We start from the raw sequence: 25065 nt of genomic DNA on the forward strand, positions 1-25065 counted from the left end.
TCACCTTCCAGCAGCAAGATACACTGCTTCCGAAGGGTCTGCACCAGCACCGCGTCCAGCTCCAGCTCCTGCAGCCGGGCGATGATCTGCTCTTCGTTGCGGCACACTTTATCCTGTGCGTATAGCCCCTCGGGCATCACCCGCTGCTGCCCCATCCCCATCAGAGCCACCTCTAAGGCAAGGGACAGGTAGGACTCGCCGCTGTCCTGGCAACCAGTCGCCACAGGCACGTGCTGATACACCGGGGGCTTGGCGTCGCCGGCATCTAGAGGAGAAGGCAGTCGCTAGGCTGAGAAAGGAGAATGACCTGGGAACTAACCCAGCATGAAACCCAAGCCCAGCGCCACCCTTCCCTGCCCCCAAACCACGGCCAATGGAAGCCAGGGCCACGGTGCTCATTGCTTACGCTGGTTCCGCGGAGATCGAGCAGAACCGAGCGAGCCGCGTGGGAGGATACCGACCTGCACGTCTGACCCGGCTGGAGGGAGTGGCTTGGCTCGGCTCGTTTGGCTGACGGAAAACCCAACCTGACCCTCCCAGTTCTGACTCCAAGTGCCAACGCAACAGGCCGGGCCATGAGCGTCCTCCCCGCTTTTAGCAGCCATGGGGAAACAAGCCAAGTTTGACCAGAACACGTTCAACGTGCCGTGGGGCAAAGCCACCCAACGGGCTAGAACGGCCGTGTGTTCCGGGACGACCTCGCACAACTCTGGGGCGTGGCTGTTCTGCTGTCGTCTGCCTGCCTCGGTCTGCGGCCACCCTGCACCGGGGAGGCGCCACGCCCTCCCTCGCTGTATTAGAGGGTCACGGATTCCAAGGCCAGGATGGTTGTGCCCATCTCATCTGACCTCCTGTACAGCACAGGCCCCTGAATAACTCCTAGGGCAGAGAAACGTCCTGTCGGGCTTTAAAAATGGTCAAGAATCCACCGCAACCCTTGGGAAATTGTTCCGGTGGTTAGGGACTCTCAGTGATAAAAACCGAGGCCTTACTTCCAGTCTGAGGTTGTCTCGCTTCAGCCCCCAGCCACTGGATCCTGTTAGACCTTCCTCTGCTGGACTGCAGAGCCCATTACTAGATACTCGTTCCCCCTACAGGTACTTACGGACTGTGATCAACCCACCCCTTAACCTTCTGTGAGGCTAAACAGAGCCTGTCGCCATCCACCCTGGCCCCTTCTCTCCCTCTGCAAGTGGAGAGAGCAGAGCTGGGAGCGACCGAGACCGAGCCGTGGGCTGAGAAGCAGGAGACGTTTGAGAAGGAGACACAGAGGCAGACACTGTACGAACGGAGGCGTAAGGGGCGGGGGAGCCATTAGCTGTGTCTTGGATTCAGCAGCTCACAGCCTGGAGCCCTGGAAGTTTAACTCACTGGTCTGGACGGGGAAAGACTTGGATACCTGAAATTTCAAGGCAATTTTCCTCTTCTAATCTACAAGCCTCCGTCAAGGTGAGGAACAAGCAGCCAACGGGGTTCAGAGGGTGCCCGACCCAGCCCTCCAGGTTTGTGATGGTGGTGGCTCCCCTCTGCAGTAATTCTGGGGACAGGACAGAAGCAGAGCGTTAGATACAGAAATGCTGGGTCGAAGGCCTGAAGCCGCGGCAGCGGATCACTCGGGTCTCGCTCAGGTTGGGAAGAACGCACGGCGGGAAGGCCTGGGAGACACGGCATGAGCCTGCTCCAGCAGCGGTTCTCAACGACCGGGCCCCGAGATCTCCCTGACCCGGCTCAGGAAGGCAGCCAGCTGGTCCCTGGTAGAGAAACACGGTGCGAGAGGCCCCAGGAAGGGTCGCCGCTATAAACGGCTTGTTCATTTACTTTACAAACCCTGGGGGCTGGTCTCCTGAGCAGTGACCCACCGTTACTAGTCACCCGGCAGGACTCAGCTCAGCACGAGAGACAGCGGGATCGCTGTGCTGCTCCCACCGGTGCAGCACGTGACTCAGGAACGCCAGCAGGAATGGCTCTGGGAGGCACAGGACTGTCTACAAACACTCTCAGGTTGGTCTTTTCCCCCCTCCCGGCCATGCCGTTCTGGGGTCAAGGCCAGACCACGGCAATCCAAGCTATCCAATATCAAAGGCTATTCAGGCGTTTTTCAGATCTGAAAACCTGGCGTCACGCAGGCACACCGGGTGGGCAGTGGCACTGGCAGCGCCCAGCAGAATACGGACCGGCTCCGTGGCATCCATGCTCTCGCATTCAGCAGCATCTGAGTGAGAGGCCACTGTCATTTGCCCCCAGGATCCTGGCCAAGCAAAATGGTTGATTCCAGGGTTGGGTCTACAAGTCTGGGAACAGCCCATACCTTTCTTCTGATGTTTGTAAATTTCCAGCTGCCTTTGCTGCTGCAATCTCAGTGTATTGATTATGGCAACAGTCAGTCGGAGCGCTTCTTTGGGGTACCCATGGGAACGTAGGGCATCAACCCGCGCACATGCTGTAGGGACGTGCTCTGCAAAACAAGGTCAAATGCAGCATGCCCGTGAGCCCGAAGAGCACAGAGATTCACGGCGCTCTGCTGCGGGAAGGAAAAGCACCCGGCACGGTCAGCTTGCTTCTGATGAGCTTTCTCCCTGGAAGTCCAGCCCCCGTTCTCTGCCTTAGCGTCAGCAGCCCCTCCACCGCTCCGTACGGGGATGCTTGCCAAGAATATTAACGGAGTTCCTGCCACATTCTAGGAACAGCAGCTATAAATAACCAGACCCTGCCCTGGATGGTACCCCAGGAAACGAAACTCTGCTTTAGCTAATCTAGGAAGCACCATAGTCTCTAACTGCCAAACCACCGTTGAGGGTTTGCATTACATTTCTCTTCCCCTCCCACAGTTCTTCACCTTTCCTAACTTCTGCACACAGGCACGTGCGTTGCATCGTGACTTTCGATCCGGGCTTCTAAACTGCCTCCCGGATGCCTCGCTGGAACCAGTGGTAACGATTGTGTATTTTCCTGTTCTCTTTCCCGGTGGTTTATTATTAGGAACAGTTGCATGAAAAACAGAATCATGGTGGCTTAGAAATTCATCTGCTCCCACTGCTTATCCCCCACCTGAAGTCCCAAGCTACTGCGGAGAGGATTATGACTCTGAGTGAGAAATTAGCAGCAGCAGATGACGTGCCATGCTGTACGGTGAGGAACAAAGATCTCATCTTCCTGCAAGTATCAGAGGGGGAGCCGTGTTAGTCTGGATCTGTAAAAGCAGCAAAGAATCCTGTGGCACCTTATAGACTAACAGACGTTTTGGAGCATGAGCTTTCGTGGGTGAATATAAGGTGCCACAGGATTCTTTGCTGATCTTCCTGCAAATGTCCCTAGCAAGAAAATAAATGGGAAATAAAGAAAATCTAAAATTGTGGACACAAGATCATCTGTTTCCACGAAATATCAGAGGGTCTTGCACAAAAAAATCTCTCTCTAAATCCCAGTCTGGTTTGTGTGTTACACTGAGTGCCCCCCCTCGTGTGGAAATAGGTGAAAAACAGCAGGGTTTGCAGAAGAATGTCTTATTGGCTTCCTCTACTGTTTATTTGCTAAATGCGGGAAATATTTGCCTTCTCTCTGAATTCATCATTAAAATGTTGCTGACAAATCAGATGCTTTCCGTGGCATTGTGAAACCCTCCAGAAAGAGGCTGTGAGAATATAAAATGGAAAATGAAGGCAACAGAGCTATTAAAAAAATAATTGGGACAAGAATGTGCTTCGTTAAGTCCTTTTACTAGACTAGGGGGAAGCAAGGAGTCGTCCATTATCAAATCTCTGATAGTCAAGGTCTCGAGGAACTGTGGCCCTCTTAGTCCAGCGTTCAGTCTCTAACAATAGCGGGGGCCCCCCGCTTCCGAGCAGGGTGCCAAGAGCCCTGCTGTGAGACAGTTATGGAAAAACTCCCCATTCTGTCCGTTCATGGCTAGTTTATGCTCCAAAGCGTACCAGCTGTAGAGCCTTTTTACCCTGTAGCCAGGAACGTCCTGATGATCTTTACAAACACCGATGTAGGTATTTATTCATTATGGAGCTCTTGGCCTCGCTGGTAGCCTTGCGGCAGTGAGTTCCACAGGTTAACTGTGTGGGTTGTCTTTAAACGTTTTCACTTGTGTCTTGGGCCTGTTTCATTTCCTTGTTCTTGTGATACGGGATAAGCCAAACAGGGAGGCTGATTTGCCTTCTCTATCCCAGCCACGGTTTTACATAGCGCTGCCTTTCCCCCCTTACTCAGCTCTCTACACTACACAGGCCTCATTTTTTCAGTTTCTTGCTACACACACAAGTCTTTTCAGGGCTCTGATCATTTCTGTCACCCATCTCTGCCCCACCCCTCATTCCTGCCCTCAGACCCGAACCAGACAGCATTCGAGGTGACGAGCTAGTTCCAGATCTGCTGTAGGTCACAAGCACCCACATTTAACAAAACCGCCCGGTTGCTATGGGTCACAGAGCCCCACATGCCTGCGAGGGAGAACAACTGACACCCAAAACAGAGGTGATGAAAAACTGCCCTAAGCCTGGTGATAGGGTCGACTCTGCCCCGGGGGAGCCCTGCTGACGGAGGATCTCACCACCACAACCCTGCCCTGGACACTCCTTGGAGGCCAGGATCCTCACCCTACTCCTGAGGCCCGGGAGCGGACGGACGCGCAGAATTTGTGCTGCAAGAGCCGGGAGGAATGTCGGGAAGTTCAATGGGGGGAGAGGGACCCGGGGCAGCAGGGCTCAGAGTCTGGGGTGATCTGTCCAGCAACAAACTAAAACAAACGCACGCCACCGAATGCGTGTGCCGTTTTCTGCCATGTGCCAGAGGCCCGGCCCGCCCTGGCGGTTCTCTCTACGCTATCCTCGCTGCTTATCCAACGTCGAGACCCTTTCAATACCCTGCGGTGGAATCCTGGCTCCAGTGAAGTCAATGGGAGTTTCGACATCAACATTAACGTGGCCATGTCCAAGCGTACAAGGCTGCTAGCTGGCAGGCCAGCTCCTCGCCACAGCCGCCTGGTGGCAGCTGCGCGGGACAGAGACACTGAGGCTAACGGAGCTCACCCAGGCCAGAACCGGGGAGGTTTGGGAAAAGGATGTTTCTAGCTAAGTGCCAGAGATCAGATCTGGCCAGTGTCTCACCGCGCTGGGGGCCAGGCAAGTCTGGTCTCGCTCCAGGAGCCTTGCTGTGCACGAGGGAACGAACCAGCCCGGCTTGCCCGGCAGTGGCTTTCAGGGAATGGTGGAAGTCTAGGTGCCCAGATGCCAGGGGATGGGCACTGCACAGACAGCACCTGCCCCCAGCCCTCGGAGCAGGGCCCTTGGGGTCCCCATGCTCGGGGCGACTGCAGAGGCATTACGCTCAGCCCCCAGCACCGCACAGAGGCTCGAAGGAGGGGGGGTTACCTAGCCACAGCGGCTGTCCTTGCGCATTGAAGAGGAGGCTCTCACCATCCCGCTGGTACGAAGGAGACACGTAGAAATCGCTGCTGATTATCCGCTGCAAGTGGCTGTCCTGCCAGTGCAGGTCGCAGCCCTCCATGGCGCGGGTGAACACCGTCCGTCTCGGCCGTGCCAGGGAGTCTGCAAAGAAAAGAGCTCTCAGCAGCCGGTTCTACGCCCACCCCGGCTAACAAACCTTCGCCGCCCCGGCGCTCAGCTCGGCTCTGTGCGCAAACGCCTCCCGCCAGACGGGCTAATCTCCTCTCGGCGAGAGCTCGGCCGCGCTTCGGCCACAGAGCAGACGACAGGCTCCGCAGGGAACGGGGGCAGACCAGCTTCCTGAGCCACATCCTCGAGGAGACGCCGGCAGCGGCCGGGCCAGGAGCGGCCAAAGCCCATTCGGAAGGTTTGTGGCAGCTCCTGGGTTCTGCCCCAGGCTGCAGCCCCCTTGATCCTTAATGCAGGTGGAGGCTACAGGGCTGACATGTCAACCACTCCTTTTAGCCAAGCTGAAGGCTGCTTGGATCAAACCAGCACCTCCTATTGTAGAGCCTAACCCGCTACAGAGCCGCCCCCAGAGCCACAAGCTCTGGGCCGCGCCGCCATCCGCAGTGCAACGCAATGGGCTGATCACAAGCCTGGAAACAGGAATGTTTGAGTCGAATCCCAGTCCTGACACTAAGAACATAGGAACGGCCAGGCTGGGTCAGACCAATGATCCATCCAGCCCAGTGTCCTGCCTTCCAACAGTGGCCAGTGCCAGGTGCCCCAGAGGGAGTGAACAGAACAGGGAATCACCAAATGATTCATCCCCTGTCGCCCATTCCCAGCTTCTGGCAAACAGGCTAGGGACACCATCGCTGCCCAGCCTGGCTAATAGCCATTGATGGACCTGTCCTCCATCTATCTAGTTCCTTTTAAACCCTGTTATAGTCTTATATAGTCGCAGTTATAGACACTGACTTTCCATGGACTCCGGCAGGTCCCTCCCTGCCTCAGCTTCCACCTCTGTGAAAGGGGGAGTATGCGACTTACCCACCTCACAGGGTGGCTGCCAGCAGCCGTGTTTTGAAACCGCACCAAAGATGAAAATCACCCAATAAAAGCTGCTCTTGTGCAGATCCGGGGGAGCCTGCGGGCTCCAGAGAAGCTGCCAGTGCAGCCTTTACGCTGCACGTCTGGAGCGCTCCTGTGCTAGGTCATTCTGTCATTCAAGTTACAAGCCAGCACCCCTTGCCATGTTAATCAAGTGCCATACCAGCGTCAGCTGGCCCAGACCGAGCGGGGTCAGTGTTCGCGCCTGTAGAACAGAAAGGAACAGTCCATGTCCTAAGCTCATGTTCCAGTGTCAAGTCCAAAGACTGACAAGACCTGTCTATTTCGGTGATCACCGTAAGGGAGATCTGTGACGCTGGGGACCAAGCCAAGCACTGGGAGGCAGTTATTCCCCGAGGAAGGGGGTATTTTGGCAGGCCTGGCTGCTCCATGCTTAAATTTCTGTCATGCGATGTCCCTTGTTGGCCAGGGCTGCTGGGGGTCAGAGGAGGAATGCCTGGGAACTACCGTCCGCGGGGAGAAACGGCAGGGTCGGCTCAGCGCTGCTCCAACGCTGGGCAGCTTATGGCAGGGGCTGGAGAAACAGACCGAACGTGCTTCAATCAGGAAACAAAGGCAACTTGTGCTCAGATTGACTTCTACAGCGGAATGGGCAGAGCTGGAAAATAAACCCCTGCTCATTCCCAGAGAGCCAGAGCGAGTCTAGGCTGCAGAATTGTTTTCGGGGGAATAGTTCAGGCATCCGTTTAGGTTATAAACACATTATCTTAAGGGAATAAAAACACTAAAACCTCATGGCAACCACTGGGCTTCTTGGAATTTACATCTTCCAGGTGTTTTACACACAGGAACCTCCGAACCCTGCTGGGAGGTGGGTCAGTGCTGTGCAGCCTGCGATCTACAGGAGGTCAGACAAAATGATCCCAATGGTCCCTCCCTTCAGCCCTATTTTAATGTTGGGGAAACCACAGGCCACATTTTGGAAGGTATTTGGGTGCCTAAAGATGCTGACACTTTGCCGCTTTCGACACCCCACTGGGTACCCATCTGCAGCCTTTGATACCTTTCCAAATCTGGCCCAGCGAGCTCGCAGGACTTGCCCAGGTCACCCAGTGAGACACCAGCAGAGCTGGGAACCACAGGCAGGAGTCCCGACTCCCAGGGCTGCGCTCAGATCAGGAGGCCAGGCTGCTCCCCAGCGTAACGCTAAGTCTCACTAAGCCCATTTTAAATTAAGATGGTCCTTAGACGTGAAGGTCTAGCAAGTTGAGAGCGCATCTGGTTCTGAGCTTATCTGCAACGGGCGTCAGCACCCAGCTCGCCTGCACCACGGCTGGTGTCTCTGCTGGGGGACTGCACGATTAGTGGGAAGGCTTCAAACACTAATTACACCCAGAAGAGTGCAGCTTACTTCGCAGTATCGCTGCTTCCCTCCCCCTTTCCATATCGGCTGCATCAAATACACGGAGACCAATTCTGGTGCAGCAGATGCAGACAACGCTACAGCAGCATGTTTCAATTAAGGTCTATTTTGAGCAAAGACAAAAAAAGGTGCTTACAATTAAAGGGATCGAGCGCTTTGCCAGGGTTTGAGAAAATCTTTTAGTGCTAATGAATATTCCACAAACAAGTTGCTTGATTCGTGCTCTGCACTTGCGCTGCACTCAGTAGCCCCAGTTAATAACGTCTCTACTGAAATGCACAAGCTAAAATCTAAATAGAAGAGCATTAAGTGAGATTAAACAACTGGTTAAAAAGATGGTGACTGGCAAGGTCTCTACGGCATCAGCTAATTCCTCCCACGTGTGGAAATACACAGGGATACATCAAGGATTTCAGAGCTCAACTTCACTTAAACTCACACAGGGCCGGATTTCTGTCTCACTTTTCAACTGCCCACTTGGAGCTAAGTTCACAGAGCGCTGGCGGCATTAAAGGGAGGCTGTCGAGGAGTTTAGGTCCAATCGTTAGGTTGTTTCACAAACAGGTAGAACAGAACAGAACTTTTTCATGAACATTTCAAATTAATGCCAGTGAAGACAATATTTTCTACTGAAAATTCCCACAGCAGCTTCCTACTTGGGCTGTGAAACTGACCAGAAACACTGGAGCAGCCTTGTTTCAGGGTCTGAGAGCAGAGCAGGAAGCAAAATGAGCCTCTTCCAAGTTGAAGTCAAGGTTCATGTTGCAGTCTGCACCCAACTGAGTGTGTATCCTGGACAGCATCCAGACCAGCCCCTGGGCTCCTGTGCCCTCCGCCCGCAGCTGGGAGAACTCTCTCCTCTAGGACATTTGTTCTGGGAGGAGATTTTCAAACGTGTTTGCCGCTGGCCTAACTCCACTCCTAATGAAGTCAATGGTAAAACGCCCATTGACTTCAGTGGAAGCTAATGAGGAGTTTTCAAAAATCCCACCACTCGTATTTCAAAGCACGTTTGACTTGTGCCATAACCATTCTAGCGCAGCTATCACGCTGTACTCACCCTGTGCGGCTATTTTTGGTACAGTGCATTGATACAGGCGAAAAACCATTTAACACAGGACAAGGAATTTTCTGTAGTGAGATTTTTATCTTGCCTGTATCTGTTACATTTATATCCAGCTGATGCCAACTACAGGTGAACCAAGGGAAACACATCTGGTGAGATCCTGCTGGAGAGGGCTCAGCGAAGCCCTCCCAGCAGGCAGACCCGACTCACCTTGGCTGTGATTTGAGCTCTGCGTCAGTGCGTTGGTGATGTTGGGAAGCTCGTTGCCGTAACTGCCGTCCTCCAACGGGCACACGTCCATGTCGCCCCACTTCCGGAGCTGCCGGAGCCAGCAGGATTTCTCTTCGAGCTTGCAGTGCGGATTTAACACGACACACACCCACAGGGCCCCTACGGGGAAGAGAAAATGACACACAAACCCACACGCGCATGGAAAAACGATTCAGCGTGATCTGGCTTCAGCTAGCTGGCTTAGCTAACACCTCCACCCTCCTACCTGCAACGAAAGCTGGGAACGTTTCTAAAGCATCAACAGCCCATTGCAGGGACAGCTACAGAGCCCAGGAGGCAGATTTAGAAGCTTAAAAAAACGCAAGTAAAACTCCTCTATAATGAAGCTAAATTATAACCTCAAGAGGTGGGGGAGCCTGTCTGCTCGTTCGACAGGACTTCTGTCTGCCAGGACAAATCTACTGTTTGAACTGCACATCAAAGCAAGCTCAAAGCCACCCTGGCAAGCTGGGGAGTCTGCCTCTCCACAGAGCAACCAGACTCTGATCCTGCCCCCGTCCCCACTGGTTTAAACCTACAGCAGGATTGCAGCTGGCACTGTTCTTTGGGCCATTTGCATTCGACTATTCAAAATGGAGATTTGATTTATTTTTGTTTTAATCCCGAATGTCCCCAGGCCTCAGCAGAGACACTTGGAGTTTGTGTCCTGGAGGCAAAGTGCTCCAGGGCTGCGACACTCGGAGAGCTCACAGGCTGGACAGGAGCCCACTCAGCCTGGGAAAAGGAAAAACGATACAGGCCGGTGGTGCTCTTCCCTGAGTCCCTATCGAACCGATGCCCCAGCATGGCACTAGGAGGCGCTGTGCTGCTGCAGGTGCTGTCTTTTAGATGAGATGCAACCCCAAAGTTGTGAGCGTCTGTGACCGTTAAGATCCAGTGACATTTTTCATTCGACCAGAGCCAAATGTTGCTCTCTGTACACATCTGCACCCCCACTCTCTGGAATGGTATTCACAGGGGTATAAATGAGAGCAAAACCCTGCCGCCTACCCCACCTGGGGTGATTACATGATACAGTATTTTCCATCCCTTCCCGTCCTACCCTGTGGTGCAGCGTTGTTCTGCACTGTAGAACAGCTGCTATGTTCTACCCCAGAGGAGGCTGCATCACACAGATGCTTCTACTGACGTGCCAGGCCGAGGAGGCCAACGTGCCGCCTGCATCCCTTTCTGCACGTGGGCTGTATGGCAGTTCTGGGTGAAAAATGTTCTTATTAATGCAAGGAGCTTGCCCTGATCTCAGCGTAATCCAGCCGCCTCAGACACTCCAGCCTGTGGAACGCATGCAAGTCAAGTTAGTCACATGGTTCCCGGCTGCAGCCTCACCACTTCCCCTCAGGTCACACCCTGATCTGATTTTAAGCCCTGGATGTCAGCAGGGGAAACAGGCTCTCTGGAGCATCTTCTCGGGGGTCCTATCTGACTTCGGTGCCAGTATCACATTGGCAGCTCGCTGCTCTGCGCTCCTGGCAGCCCACCAGCCAGCAGTCAGCATCCGAGAGCTGCGCCGCTCGCAGATCACAGGCCCTCTGCTGCATGCCGGACCAGATCCCCGTTCCCTCCCCCAGGTCCTCATTAGAGACTCGACGCCCAGCTGCCCAATAGCCTCGAGGTGACGGCGCTTGGGGAACTGGAGTGAAGAGAGATGAATGCAGCTGTTGACACTTTGGCCTCTCGGCCAAGCTCGAGTGCAGAATCATTTTAACACCTGTGGCCCGGGGTGAGGGGGCCTGTGTCCTGCCTGGCCCCGGTGGGAAGGACTCAGAGAGGTCTCGTAACCAAACAACGCCGGGTTCTGACAGCAGGGGAACGTAAGGCAGCAGCAGGTGGCCAGGTGGCTTGCTGCGGGAGAACCAAGCTGCCCTTCCCCCGTTCCCAGCACACCTCCTGCTACCATGCGCAGAGGTGAATGTTTCACAAACCACCTCCTGGTTTGGTGAGTGCTGAGTGCAGCGGGGCCCTCTAGACAACCACTGACCAGGGCTCGCTCTCAGCCTCTGCAACACGTGCAGAAACCACCTCAACCGGCACCAGGCTCAGAGCCACTGGGGTCTCGGCTGAGACGGCGACGCCGACGCTGAGCAATGCCGATTGCGGGGGGTGATGCAGGGTACGTGGACACTGGCCTGCCAGGTCCGGCCCGTGAGGACTGATTCAAGAACGGCTCGACACCATGGCTCTGGATGGAGTTTGCACTCGACGGCTGTCCTAAGGGGAAGGAGCCGCGTCTCCTCGCTACGCAGCTCATGAAGAACAAACTGGAACTAGGTCTCGGGCTGGAAACGTTGGTAACTCAGCTGGCCTGCAAACAGGCCAGGACATAACGTACTTTTCCCTTCCCCTGCAAGTGGCTGTAGTATCCAGACCCTGGAGCCTCAAGCAGTCACCCTCCAGCTCCAGGAAGGCTCCGAACTAGGTACGGCTCGGGGGCCAATCCTCGTTTTTCTCTCAGTTCTGACTCGATTCATTTCGGTGGCAGTTTAGCCTGATTACGGACTGCAGAATCGGGCCCATCGGCAAGGTCCCAGCTCTCCCTCCTGAGACGTTCACAGCCCATAAATGCTGCACAAACCTTCCAGATTGTCTGGGCAGTTCCCTTTTACCACCATTCCCTCATTCCCGGGCCAGGGCCAGGGCCGGCTTCTGACTCGCAGAAGTGGCTAACGGGCTGGACCCTGGGCAGCAAACAAAGAGCGTGCTGCTTCTCTCCCTCCTCGCCAAGAACTGTTCTCAGCCTCACGCCCGCAACTGGCCACCGGCTCACCCCCCAAAGCGACCGTCAGCGAGTCCGTAAAGAACGAGGATCGTTAAGGGAGGTTTCTGCAGGCCGCAGCCCATTCGATTGATCTCACAATTCCTGGTTCAGTAACACGTAGAGCACACGCTGCTCGCCCCCAGCACCGATCCCAACAGCAGGGCAGACGGTGAGACGCTGCTAAGGTGAGCAGAGACACGCCAGAACCTTAGGGCATGCGCCCGGCGAGCCGCTATACGGCCAAGCAGGGCCTCATGTCCACACGGCAGTGTGCAGTCCTGCTGAATCCCCGCCGCCTGCGCCCCCCTAGCCGGGGCCCTTCCCCCTCCCAGCCGGAGCCCTTCCCCGCCGCCTGCGCCCCCCTAGCCGGGGCCCTTCCCCGCCGCCTGCCTGCCCCCTCCCAGCCGGGGCCCTTCCCCGCCGCCTGCCCCCCCCAGCCGGGGCCCTTCCCCGCCGCCTGCGCCCCCCTAGCCGGGGCCCTTCCCCGCCGCCTGCGCCCCCCTAGCCGGGGCCCTTCCCCGCCGCCTGCCCCCCCCCAGCCGGGGCCCTTCCCCGCCGCCTGCCCCCCCCTAGCCGGGGCCCTTCCCCGCCGCCTGCGCCCCCCTAGCCGGGGCCCTTCCCCGCCGCCTGCCCCCCCCCAGCCGGGGCCCTTCCCCGCCGCCTGCCCCCCCCTAGCCGGAGCCCTTCCCCGCTGCCTGCGCCCCCCTAGCCAGGGCCCTTCCCCGCCGCCTGCAGCGACAGTGTGAACACCGCCTGCTTTTCACCGGGGCGCGTAGCTGCACGTCCCCTACATGCTGCCGTCAACGCAGACAAGGCCTAACTCGCCGTGTAGACAAGCCCCTAGTCTCCCTCAAGGATTCCAGGGGTCCAGTGACAAGGCGACGGATGGCTGAGGGTTTTGTAAGCTCCAGCTGGGCTCTCTCTGCCTCTTACCGCACCGGGAATAGGGGATCTGCCATCAGAGCACACGACTCGGCTCACGATGCTTCAGGCAGCACAGACTCCATCTTGCCCTACTACAGACACCCCGGTCCCGCAGGGCTAATGGGAGCAAACAACGGTGTTTTGTCAGTGAAGTCAACAGCCGTGGCTCAGGTCCACCCTGCACCGCTCAGCACTGTGCACACGTACGCAGAGATGTCCCTCACCCCCAGGAGCTTCCAGCCTTGTATGCACCAACCGTTTGGGCCACTCCGGGCATCTGGCTGAAAGGCGTCGTGGGCCATTTCACCGGGGGACTTGGCACTGGGCTGCCTGGCCCACAAGGAGACAGTTCCAAGCCCAAGGGACCAGGAGAATGGCCCAGAGCCAGGTATCAGGCAGGAGGCTCGGGAACCGCACAGAGGGTTGAAGTGAAAGCCGCGAGGCAGGCAGCGCAGTTACGCCCAGTGGTGCCAGGGGACAAGGGGCGCAAGGCTGATGTGGAAGGCGGGAGGAAGCAGGATCGGGGCGGAGATTCTGCTGAGGAAGAAGGTGACATTTTTACAATATTTCTTTGGGATTTCACACCATTTTAAAGGCAGAAGGGCCAGTGATCTGCAGTCGCTGTTCCCAGTGGAGATGCTGCTGTTACCGGGGCACTATTCACATAGCGCTGGAGGTGCGCAGGGGGTTTCACGCATGCAAAACCTGGCGGTGCCCCTGCTCCAGAGAGCTGGCCGTGGAAACCGAGTGAAGACACAGTCAAACTGCCGCTGGCGAAGAGGTGCAGGAGAGACAGGAGGGGCGGCTGCTGCCGCTGGGTGCAAACGGAGATGGGGGTCCTTTCCTGCACAGAACACACGGCCCACGTATTTGGTGCCTCAAACTCTTCTGGTTCCCATTAGTGGTCATGGCGTCTCCGCTGCAGGAGTGCTTGCATGTTCAGAATGGGCAGTCCGCATAGCCTCCACCCTCTCAGAAAGGCACTGCATCAGCACAACTGGGAAGAGCCGTTCCTGTGGGGTTTGGCTCCCTTCAAGAGGAAAAACAGCGAGCTCCGTTCTTCCTTTGAAGTTTCCCTGCGTCCCGTTCAGCTGCATGGCCCGGAGCAGTGCTGGGTTTCCAAAGCTGCCAGTTTAAAGAGTCTGCTCTTTCCGAGAGGCTGGGAAGTGATGTGATGCAGAGCACAGCTGGCCCCATGCAGACTTTTACCCCCTCCCCGGCTTACCGAAAGCACCTGAACTGCACCTGGATCACAGGGGATTCAAGAAGAGTCTTAGAGACCTACGTGGGGTGACCCAGCACAGGAAGACGACACGCTGAGGACGACTTTAGTCCTGTACATTTAATAGCAAGGGCTGGGTTCAGAGGCAACGTGTATGAGCTCGTGAGTTACACGCTGGTAACAAGGTACAGGGAATCTCTGCTGATGTGAGTGACGCACCATGTGACCTGAGGTGAGGGTGTAGCAGATGATATGCAAGGTAAGCCAGTTCCCACCTGCTTTCGCACACCTTCTCCCGGGCCCTGGGCACGTCACGGACCTAGATTCCCTTGTGCTCTCAACACCTTTGACTGTCACCCCATTAATACACCTGAGGAAAACTCCAAAGGGAAGTTCTCAGCATCTCCGGGTTTAATGCCGACTACGAACTGTTCTCCTGACTGAGCCGGGGAATGGCCAGTCTCACATGACAGCAATAGGGCAATGTTGAGTGCATCTCGCACCAACGTAAACCGAACACTAAGGAAACAGGCCGCACATATCGCTGCCCCCCTCCTGAACAACCCAAGTGCAGCCTGAACTCTGAGCAGGCGTGTCAGTTCTATGAGGCCGGGTTTGCTGATGATGATACGGTTGCTATGGCTTTCGTACATTCCACTGTCCACAATTCTCTCCCTGGTTTTGTACTGGCATGAGAATCAGTTATAGCATCCGATGGCAAAGGTGGGCTACAAGGTAACAGTCAGGGAAAGATGCAGGAAATCTCCATGAATGGATGATACTGGAGGATGGAATTGTTCTAAATATAGTCAACATTTTTATGACAGCACCGAAACGAGCCTGTGTGTGACCCGCCACCTGTGGGCGGGTGGCGTATGTGTGCAGTCGGTGCAAGGAGCTCCTGGCCCTCAGAGACCATGTACGGACTTTGGAGGCCAGGGTGGCGGAACTGGAAGAGCTGAGAGAGGCAGAGAGGTATGTTGATGAGGCTTTCCGGGACACTGTAGAATTGTCCCACCTCCGCTCAGACAGCTCCTGTGCTGTTGAGGAGGAAGAACGGCCCAGGGAAGCAGAGCAGTCAATGGGAGCAGAGGAAAACCTTCCCATAGTTGGGACCCTCCTTCCAGATGGTGCTGGGGTTGCCTCTCGCACTGAGGTTGCCTCTCCGGGGGAGGGAACTCCAGTTTCTAGGAAAAGGCAAGTGTTAGTAATGGGAGATTCGATTATTAGAAATGTAGATAGCTGGGTCTGTGATGACCGGGAGAACCGTATGGTGACTTGCCTGCCTGGTGCGAAGGTTGCGGATCTCTCGAGGCATCTAGATAGACTTATGTGTAGTGCTGGGGAGGAGCCGGTGGTCGTGGTACATGTAGGTACCAATGACATAGGGAAGGGTAGGAGAGATGTCCTGGAAGCCAAATTTAGGCTGCTAGGGAAGAGACTGAAATCCAGGACCTCTATGGTGGCATTTTCAGAAACGCTCCCAGTTCCACGCGCAGGGCCAGGTAGGCAGGCAGAGCTTCAGAGTCTCAATGCGTGGATGAGACGATGGTGTAGAGAGGAGGGGTTCACGTTCATTAGGAACTGGGGAAACTTCGGGGATGGGAGGAGCCTATACAGGAGAGATGGGCTCCACCTAAACCAAAGTGGAACCAGACTGCTGGCACTAAACATTAAAAAGCTTGTAGAGCAGTTTTTAAACTAGGAGATGGGGGAAAGCCGACTGCTGCAGAGGAGCGTGTGGATCGGACACAGACTTCTCTTAGGGGAGAGTCTGATGATAGAGAATCTCCAGGTTATAGTCAGGAGCAGAGGAATGAGAAGTATAATGTAAGGGCCGGATCAGATGATGAACAGTCACATAAAAAAGAATCTGGCACATCAGAAAAAGGCAGGCTACTAAACAGGGACAAGTTTTTAAAGTGCTTGTACACAAATGCCAGAAGTCTAAATAATAAGATGGGTGAACTAGAGTGCCTTGTGATAAAGGAGGATATAGCTATAATAGGCATCACAGAAACCTGGTGGACTGAGAGCAATCAATGGGACACGATCATTCCGGGGTACAAAATATATCGGAAGGACAGAATAGGCCGTGCAGGGGGAGGAGTGGCACTATATGTTAAAGAAAGTGTAGATTCAAATGAAGTAAAAATCTTAAGCGAATCCACTGGTTCCATAGAGTCTCTATGGATAGAAATTTCATGCTCTAGTAAAAATATAACAGTAGGGATCTATTATCGACCACCTGACCAGGACAGTAATAGTGATGATGAAATGCTAAGGAAAATTAGAGAGGCCATCAAAATTAAGAACCCAATAATAGTGGGGGATTTCAATTATCCCCATATTGACTGGGAACATTTCACTTCAGGACGAAATGCAGAGATAAAATTTCTCGATACTTTAAATGACTGCTTCATGGAGCAGCTGGTACGGGAACCCACAAGGGGAGAGGCGACTCTAGATTTAATCCTGAGTGGAGCGCAGGAGCTGGTCCAAGAGGTAACTATAGCAGGACCGCTTGGAAATAGTGACCATAATACAATAGCATTCAACATCCCTGTGGTGGGAAGAACATCTCAACTGCCCAACACTGTGGCCTTTAATTTCAAAAGGGGGAACTATACAAAAATGAGGGGGTTAGTTAGACAAAAGTTAAAAGGTACAGTGACTAAAGTGAAATCCCTGCAAGTTGCGTGGGCCCTCTTTAAAGACACCATAATAGAGGCCCAACTTCAATGTATACCCCAAATTAAGAAAAACAGTAAAAGAACTAAAAAAGAGCCACCATGGCTTAACAACCATGTAAAAGAAGCAGTGAGAGATAAAAAGACTTCCTTTAAAAAGTGGAAGTCAAATCCTAGTGAGGCAAATAGAAAGGAGCACAAACACTGCCAACTTAAATGCAAGAGTGTAATAAGAAAAGCCAAAGAGGAGTTTGAAGAACGGATGGCCAAAAACTCCAAAGGTAATAACAAAATGTTTTTTAAGTACATCAGAAGCAGGAAGCCTGCTAAACAACCAGTGGGGCCCCTTGATGATCAAAATACAAAAGGAGCGCTTAAAGACGATAAAGTCATTGCAGAGAAACTAAATGGGTTCTTTGCTTCAGTCTTCACGGCTGAGGATGTTAGGGAGATTTCCAAACCTGAGTTGGCTTATGTAGGTGACAGATCTGAGGAACTGTCACAGATTGAAGTGTCACTAGAGGAGGTTTTGGAATTAATTGATAAACTCAACATTAACAAGTCACTGGGACCAGATGGCATTCACCCAAGAGTTCTGAAAGAACTCAAATGTGAAGTTGCGGAACTATTAACTAAGGTTTGTAACCTGTCCTTTAAATCGGCTTCGGTACCCAATGACTGGAAGTTAGCTAATGTAACGCCAATATTTAAAAAGGGCTCTAGGGGTGATCCCGACAATTACAGACTGGTAAGTCTAACGTCGGTACCGGGCAAATTAGTTGAAACAATAGTAAAGAATAAAATTGTCAGATACATAGAAAAACATAAACTCTTGAGCAATAGTCAACATGGTTTCTGTAAAGGGAAATCGTGTCTTACTAATCTATTAGAGTTCTTTGAAGGGGTCAACAAACATGTGGACAAGGGGGATCCGGTGGACATAGTGTACTTAGATTTCCAGAAAGCCTTTGACAAGGTCCCTCACCAAAGGCTCTTACGTAAATTAAGCTGTCATGGGATAAAAGGAAAGGTCCTTTCATGGATTGAGAACTGGTTAAAGGACAGGGAACAAAGGGTAGGAATTAATGGTAAATTCTCCGAACGGAGAGGGGTAACTAGTGGTGTTCCCCAGGGGTCAGTCCTGGGACCAATCCTATTCAATTTATTCATAAATGATCTGGAGAAAGGGGTAAACAGTGAGGTGGCAAAGTTTGCAGATGATACTAAACTACTCAAGATAGTTAAGACCAAAGCAGATTGTGAAGAACTTCAAAAAGATCTCACAAAACTAAGTGATTGGGCAACAAAATGGCAAATGAAATTTAATGTGGATAAATGTAAAGTAATGCACATTGGAAAAAATAACCCCAACTATACATACAACATGATGGGGGCTAATTTAGCTACAACGAGTCAGGAAAAAGATCTTGGAGTTATCGTGGATAGTTCTCTGAAGATGTCCACGCAGTGTGCAGAGGCGGTCAAAAAAGCAAACAGGATGTTAGGAATCATTAAAAAGGGGATAGAGAATAAGACTGAGAGTATATTATTGCCCTTATATAAATCCATGGTACGCCCACATCTCGAATACTGTGTACAGATGTGGTCTCCTCACCTCAAAAAAGATATTCTAGCACTAGAAAAGGTTCAGAAAAGAGCAACTAAAATGATTAGGGGTTTAGAGAGGGTCCCATATGAGGAAAGATTAAAGAGGCTAGGACTCTTCAGTTTGGAAAAGAGAAGACTAAGGGGGGACATGACAGAGGTATATAAAATCATGAGTGATGTTGAGAAAGTGGATAAGGAAAAGTTATTTACTTATTCCCATAATACAAGAACTAGGGGTCACCAAATGAAATTAATAGGCAGCAGGTTTAAAACAAATAAAAGGAAGTTCTTCTTCACGCAGCGCACAGTCAACTTGTGGAACTCCTTACCTGAGGAGGTTGTGAAGGCGAGGACTATAACAATGTTTAAAAGGGGACTGGATAAATTCATGGTGGCTAAGTCCATAAATGGCTATTAGCCAGGATGGGTAAGAATGGTGTCCCTAGCCTCTGTTCGTCAGAGGATGGAGATGGATGGCAGGAGAGAGATCACTTGATCATTGCCTGTTAAGTTCACTCCCTCAGGGGCACCTGGCATTGGCCACTGTCGGTAGACAGATACTGGGCTAGATGGACCTTTGGTCTGACCCGGTACGGCCTTTCTTATGTTCTTATGTCAGTTTATCTTGGCAAAACTTTAGGTCCTGGGGAGCAGGGGGAACCCCCCGGGTTTTAATTTTAAAAGTAGCCTGCCAGAGACATGGATGAGAGAGGGGGTAGAATCGAGTTTGGTATTTCTGAGGAGCGTGACTCCTCTAGCCAAACACAACAGAGGCAATGTAATAGAACAGATCATCTGAAACATTTCTTCTGCTAAAAGGTCACTGAAAAGATTCCAAAGAATATTCACTGGTTTTCTGATCAGACTGTCCCAGTGTTGGAAACTAAATCAGCCGCTAAAGGGTGAAACGAAGAGATTTTAGACCTTCTTTAATGGAAAACTGCAATGCAGCCTTAACTATGAAGTCGCTCCCGCCCGCGCTGGAACATAGTCATGCAGTTACTAGCGCTGTTCTCTTCTCTATGCAAACACCCAGGAAAAGGAATGTGGAACCGTGCATTTAACTGCGGCTGATAACTATATGCTCTGTACACTCGAAGCGGCTTAGGAGCATTTATGGTCAGCAACTAAGCACAGCAGCGTAACTGCCCAGACTGGGCCGTCGTTTAAGCACTGGCATGCCGGGAAGTGAAAAGAAACAGAAAGGCATTATCATTAATGACTGCGCTCTGCAAATGGCCCCGGAGCTGCACAACAGCTGATGGGCCCCAGCAAACACTGAAATCAAACAGGAGCTGCGACTGCTCAGCAGCTTTACAAATCAGACCCCCAGGCTTTGAATCGAGTCTTCGTTAGGTCTCTGGTTCAGGCTGCATGACTTGTAGCCAGGGGATGTTGTGAAGGCCAAAAGTATAACTGGGTTCAAAAAAGAATGAGCTACATTCATGGAGGATGGGGCCATCAATGCCTATTAGCCAAGATGATCAGGGCCCCACCCCCATGCATCTGACTGCCAGATGCTGGGACTGGATGACAGGGGATGGATCACTCGAAATCGCCCTGTTCTGTTCATTCCCTGGTGCTGGCCGTTGTCAGAGACAGGATGCTGGGCTAGATGGGTGTGATGCAAAGAGTACTCGCTGCTTTGCCAGGTAGTTTGTGGGACCTTTGGGGAATATTTTAACTCTGATTCCTCACCCCAAAACCACCACTCGCCTAGAGTTCTCCACTTGCAGTGGAGTGAGGACCCTGCAGGTTGTGCGAAGCGGATGTGTCACTTGGTAGAGTGGGATGAATCCAACACGATGTTCTCTGGGAAATGGAAAAAGGTTTTACCTGCCCTTCGGTCAAATGACATCAGCTGACGAGACCATTCCCGGAGCTTGGGTTTAGAGGGCTGGGTTTTAGTCTACGTATCCCTTTCTCCTACAGACATGATGACTTGTGTTTAGTTGCACTGTCCGCTCTGCTGCTATATAATCCTCCAGCTGAACTTTTCAGGAAACGGCACGATAAGGAAATCTGCTCAGCATGATTCCACTGAGCCCCTAGACAATGATTTCAGCTGGGTGATGGGAGGAAGGGGGCTAGCAGAGCTTCTTCCGGCCCCAAATCTCTCTGGTCACCTCCCTGAAGAGGACACACACTGACGTTCTACACCTGAGTTTGCAAAGAATCGAAGAACTTCTCTGATTTCCTACACACCCGTCCCCTCCTGGACCAGGGGAAATGCCCTGTTGTAAACAAACAGGGGAGATGAATAAACCCGTCTCCAGGCAGATTAAGGTCAGGCTGCAGTTCAGCTGTTTTCCATGTCTCATGATGGGGATTTAATCTTAAATCCTAATGCACTGTTGCAAACCCTCCGAAGCGACACAGCTCTCAGACTAACCCCAGCCTGGGTCTTTCCTTTGGCTCAGAGCCCACCACTTTAAATCATGCTCTGGCTAGACAGAAGCAAATTATGCCTTTGAGGGGGTTTTAAACTACAAAATCCAGCCAAGCCCTTCACTTTTCACCCAGTATAAACCCACAATCTATTTTAAGGCTGGTCTTTTTCCAGTCGTAAACGAGGTTTGTACAAATAATTATTTGTTATTAAGTGTGTCCAAACCCATTATTTTTAAAGGGCCGTTTTCTCTTTCATCCCACAAAGCCAGGTTATGGGTAGTCCAGTTTATTTAATCAGACAGGTACAGGGCTGCTACCCTACTACATCTTATGGCTTTGTGTTGAAGGTGTGTCATTCTCTACCACAGGTAGAGCTGCACTGGTGCTAATACTGGTGTAAACCCAAGTGTAGACAGGGTCCAAGTGTTTTCACCACTGTCTCACGTATGGCAAACCCTAATCTTAATCTCACTAAACTGGGTCTCAATCACACCTTGCAGCAGTGGGTTCCACAGATTAACCGCATTGCATAAAAACACATTTCCTTTTATCAGCTTACAATTTGTTATCTTTCAAATTTCCCTGTATATCCTCTGGCTCTTGTATGAGGAGAATGAATATAGAGCAGTGCCCGATTTACAAACCATCCGCTATTTGGTACACCTCCATCCCGTCTCCTCTCATTCCTCCCTTCACTAAGCCAGACGGAAGTCTCTCCACATCACTAATAATTTTCATCACCAATCTCTGAACACCCACTATTTCCATTGTCTCCTTTTGAAAGGTGACTTGGTCTGAAGACAGCATTCCAGGGAGGCTGTACATGGATTTACAGACTACCATTGTCATATTTGCTGTATACAGTTGGATTCCAATGTTTCTTCTTCCTGTCCGGTTGTTTGCCTTTTTGACCGAGCCGTCCCCAAAGATCCCCGGATGTTTCTTTGCAACGTGCATTCCCTTGCATTTGCTGGCATTGTATTTCAGCTGCTATCGCACTGGGCTAGCCTTGGTGGGTCTCTCTGATGTTCCTCAGATGCTGCCCTCGTTTTGGCTAGCCTCGTCCATTGTGTCATCCGCAAATGTGCTCATGGCACTGCTCACCTCCTTCCCAGATCACTGATAAATATCACAGTGCCGGGCCCTGCATGCAACGCCAGGGCACCCCATCACTAGCCCTCTGCCATGCTGAAAATGGATCGTTTAGTTCTAATCTGTTTTCTGAGACTTCACTAGTCTACAAAGCTGCAGTCCGGTGGCTCGGACACTCGACTAGGACTCAGGAGACCAATTCCTGGCCAAGTGACCCAGCTGGGTGACTCTGGGCAAGACCCTTCCCCTCCCTGTGCATATGTCTACACTGCAAAGAAAAACCTCAACTGACCCGGGCTGGAGCTGCGGGGCTAAAAACAGCAGCGTAGCCATTCCCGCTCGGGCTGGAGCCCAGACTCCGAGACCCTCCCTCCTCGCCAGGGTTCAGAGTCCGGGCGGGGATGTCTACCCTGCTACTTATAGCCCAGCAGCCCCTCGAGCCGACTCAACTGAGCCGGGATCTGAGACTCGGTGCCCCGGTTTTTCTGTGCAGGGCAGACGTACCCTCTGCCACCCTGAGGGGTCTCTGGCCTATTTAGCTTGACAGCTCCTGAGGGCGGGAACTTTGTGCTTGGGCAGCACCAGCCACACCAGGATCCTGATCTCAGTTGCAGCTTCACCACTAATCATGCAAGAAATCCCCAGAGAACTTCACACCTCACCCTGGAACTGGTTAAGTTTCCTCACGAGCCTCCCAGGCCGGCCTGCATTAAAGACTCTTTGAAAATCCTAATAGCTCCCGGCGGATTCTCTTTCCCCCGCTTTTGCTGACGTGCTCAGAATTATCAATCAAAGCAGCAGGGTTTTCCTTCCCGGGAATCGGGCTGTTTGTCCCCAGTACATCCACTTAGGAAGGAACAATCAGTTTCACACATACAGAATGGGAAGAGACTGTCTAGGAAGGAGTACGGCAGAAAGGGATCTAGGGGTTATGTGGACCACAAGCTAAATAGGAGTCAACAGTGTGATGCTGTTGCAAAAAAAGCAAACGTGATTCTGGGCTGCATTAACAGGTGTGTTGTGAGCAAGACAAGAAGTCATTCTTCTGTTCCACTCTGCGCTGGTCAGGCCTCAGCTGGAGTATTGTGTCCAGTTCTGGGCACCACATTTCAGGAAAGATGTGGAGAAATTGGAGAGGGTCCAGAGAAGAGCAACAAGAATGATTAAAGGTCTAGAGAACATGACCTATGAAGGAGGCTGAAAGAATTAGGTTTGTTTAGTTTGGAAAAGAGAAGACAGAGGGGACATGAGAGCAGTTTTCAGGTATCTAAAAGGGTGTCATCAGGAGGAGGGAGAAAACTTGTTCACCTTCGCCTCTAAGGACAGAACAAGAAGCAATGGGCTTAAACTGCAGCAAGGGAGGTTTAGGTTGGACATTAGGAAAAAGTTCCTAACTGTCAGGGTGGTTAAACACTGCAATAAACTGCCTAGGGAGGTTGTGGAATCTCCATCTCTGGAGATATTTAAGAGTAGATTAGATAAATGTCTGTCAGGGATGGTCTAGACAGTATTTGGTCCTGCCATGAGGGCAGGGGACTGGACTCGATGACCTCTCGAGGTCCTTTCCAGTCCTAGAATCTATGAATCATGTTTGGCTGGATGCCTTCTTCCACTCCAATCACTGCTTCAGGCCAGTTCAGCTGGCACTGAAGGACAGTTCCTGGGAAGGATTTCCCAGGATCACGGCAGCACCTCTTTGAAAAGGCAGGTGCCATGTTTGCTACCCTCGGTGATGCTTAAGGTTATCCAAGGTGTCTGGGGTGAATCACAACCGCCTGCTTCCCGACTTCACCTCCGGCAGAACGTCGCCTCTGTAACTGACCAGCACTGTGAGGACGGGTCACTGGGGGACAAATATCTCGTCAGCGAGGAAAGTAACTTGTACAGGTTCTAGACCGCAAGTTGGGGTTTTCCTTTACTTGTAACCAATTCCTTCCACTGGGTTTTATTTGGCTCTGGAACTCAAGCTTTGTTAAACTGTGATCTGGTTTTCGTCTGGACCCGCCTAAGTGCCTGGTGCTAAGAAGAGCGCTGAACTGAGGGGAAGCTGGTAAACTGGGGTGCTCTGTTTTCACGGCTCGGGGCACTCTGCAGCGTCCAGAAGACAAGGGACTGGGCACCTGAGTGTAACAAAGTCGGGTGTGTAAACCTGCTGTGGAGAAGGGCGGGGGCGTGTGACAGCCCCTGGAGCCGCGCGCCTGCATTGCCTGCAGCTTGGGGAGAATCCCTCCCACCCCCACAAACACAGCAGGAGGGAACCTCGTCTATGAGCAGCTGGCAGCGAGTCACCCTGGTTAACCCTGAAAAGCGTCACTCCCTCCCCCACACACTGGTGACCTGCCCCCACCGCCTGTCATGGGTAAAAGCTTTGCTCCCCTGGACAAAGCTGAAGACGCCGCCTCTCTCCTTGCAGACTAGGGCTCGCTAGTAACACTATTTCCGGCCCATGGCAACAAATGGTGCGGACCCCCCCAAAGCTCCTCTGACCTCAGCCACTGCCCGAACCTTTGAACGGGTTTCTCTGCTGAAGGCTGAGCAGGGAGATCCAACAGGCAGACGGCTGGAGAGAGCGGGGCATGACGCCCCCTGCCAGAGCTGCCAGCCCCAAACCAAAGTCTACTCAGAGATTTCTAGCCAGCCAGACGAACGTCCTTCCCTACCCCCATTGCTAAGCCCCAAGCCAAGTTGTTCCCAAAGCAGCCTCTAGGACTTGCAGCTGCCTCCCGTCCCTCGGCAGACATTTCGCCGAGGAGCTTTCAGCACAGGCACCTGCCCCCTAACACCAGTTCCGTCTCCTGGGTAGAAAGGGGGTGGGTGGGTGGGTTATTTCTAAAGTGGAGAAGCTAAATCAGGAGGGAAAAGAAATTAATTTCTGTCTGATCGATTGCTATGAAGCTCACCCTTCCCCCTACTGCCTATGCATGTGTCTAGCCCGACAGCCCTGCTGTTCTTCGCAAGATGGGAAACTTACCCAGCTCGTCCCAGAGCTGCCTGCACTTGTCCGTCATGCCCGTTCCCTGCTGCCTCCAGAGGGAGAGCCGGGGATCTGCCATGAACTGCTCCGTTATTAGCGTCAGCATCCTGGCGCCGTTGGAATCTCTCATGCGCAGCATCTCGCGGACCTGAAGCGGGGAGG

The 25065-nt window shown here is 52.7% G+C and overlaps 1 protein-coding gene across 3 annotated transcripts in view; it reads right to left on the minus strand.

Annotated features, from left to right (window-relative positions):
* ZSWIM5 (zinc finger SWIM-type containing 5) overlaps positions 1–25065 on the minus strand; it is a 157292-nt gene that overhangs the window by 12284 nt on the left and 119943 nt on the right. For all 3 annotated transcript variants that reach the window (XM_045025999.1, XM_045025998.1, XM_045026000.1), the window contains exons 4-9: positions 24901–25051; positions 9167–9346; positions 5376–5552; positions 2309–2455; positions 1400–1537; positions 5–265 (exon numbers count right to left, since the gene is read on the minus strand). In XM_045025999.1, coding sequence (XP_044881934.1) covers positions 5–265; positions 1400–1537; positions 2309–2455; positions 5376–5552; positions 9167–9346; positions 24901–25051 — 1054 coding nt within the window. The remainder of the gene's footprint in view (positions 1–4; positions 266–1399; positions 1538–2308; positions 2456–5375; positions 5553–9166; positions 9347–24900; positions 25052–25065) is intronic.

The sequence above is a fragment of the Mauremys mutica genome, chromosome 8, assembly GCF_020497125.1.
Source record: "Mauremys mutica isolate MM-2020 ecotype Southern chromosome 8, ASM2049712v1, whole genome shotgun sequence".
NCBI lineage: Eukaryota > Metazoa > Chordata > Testudines > Geoemydidae > Mauremys > Mauremys mutica.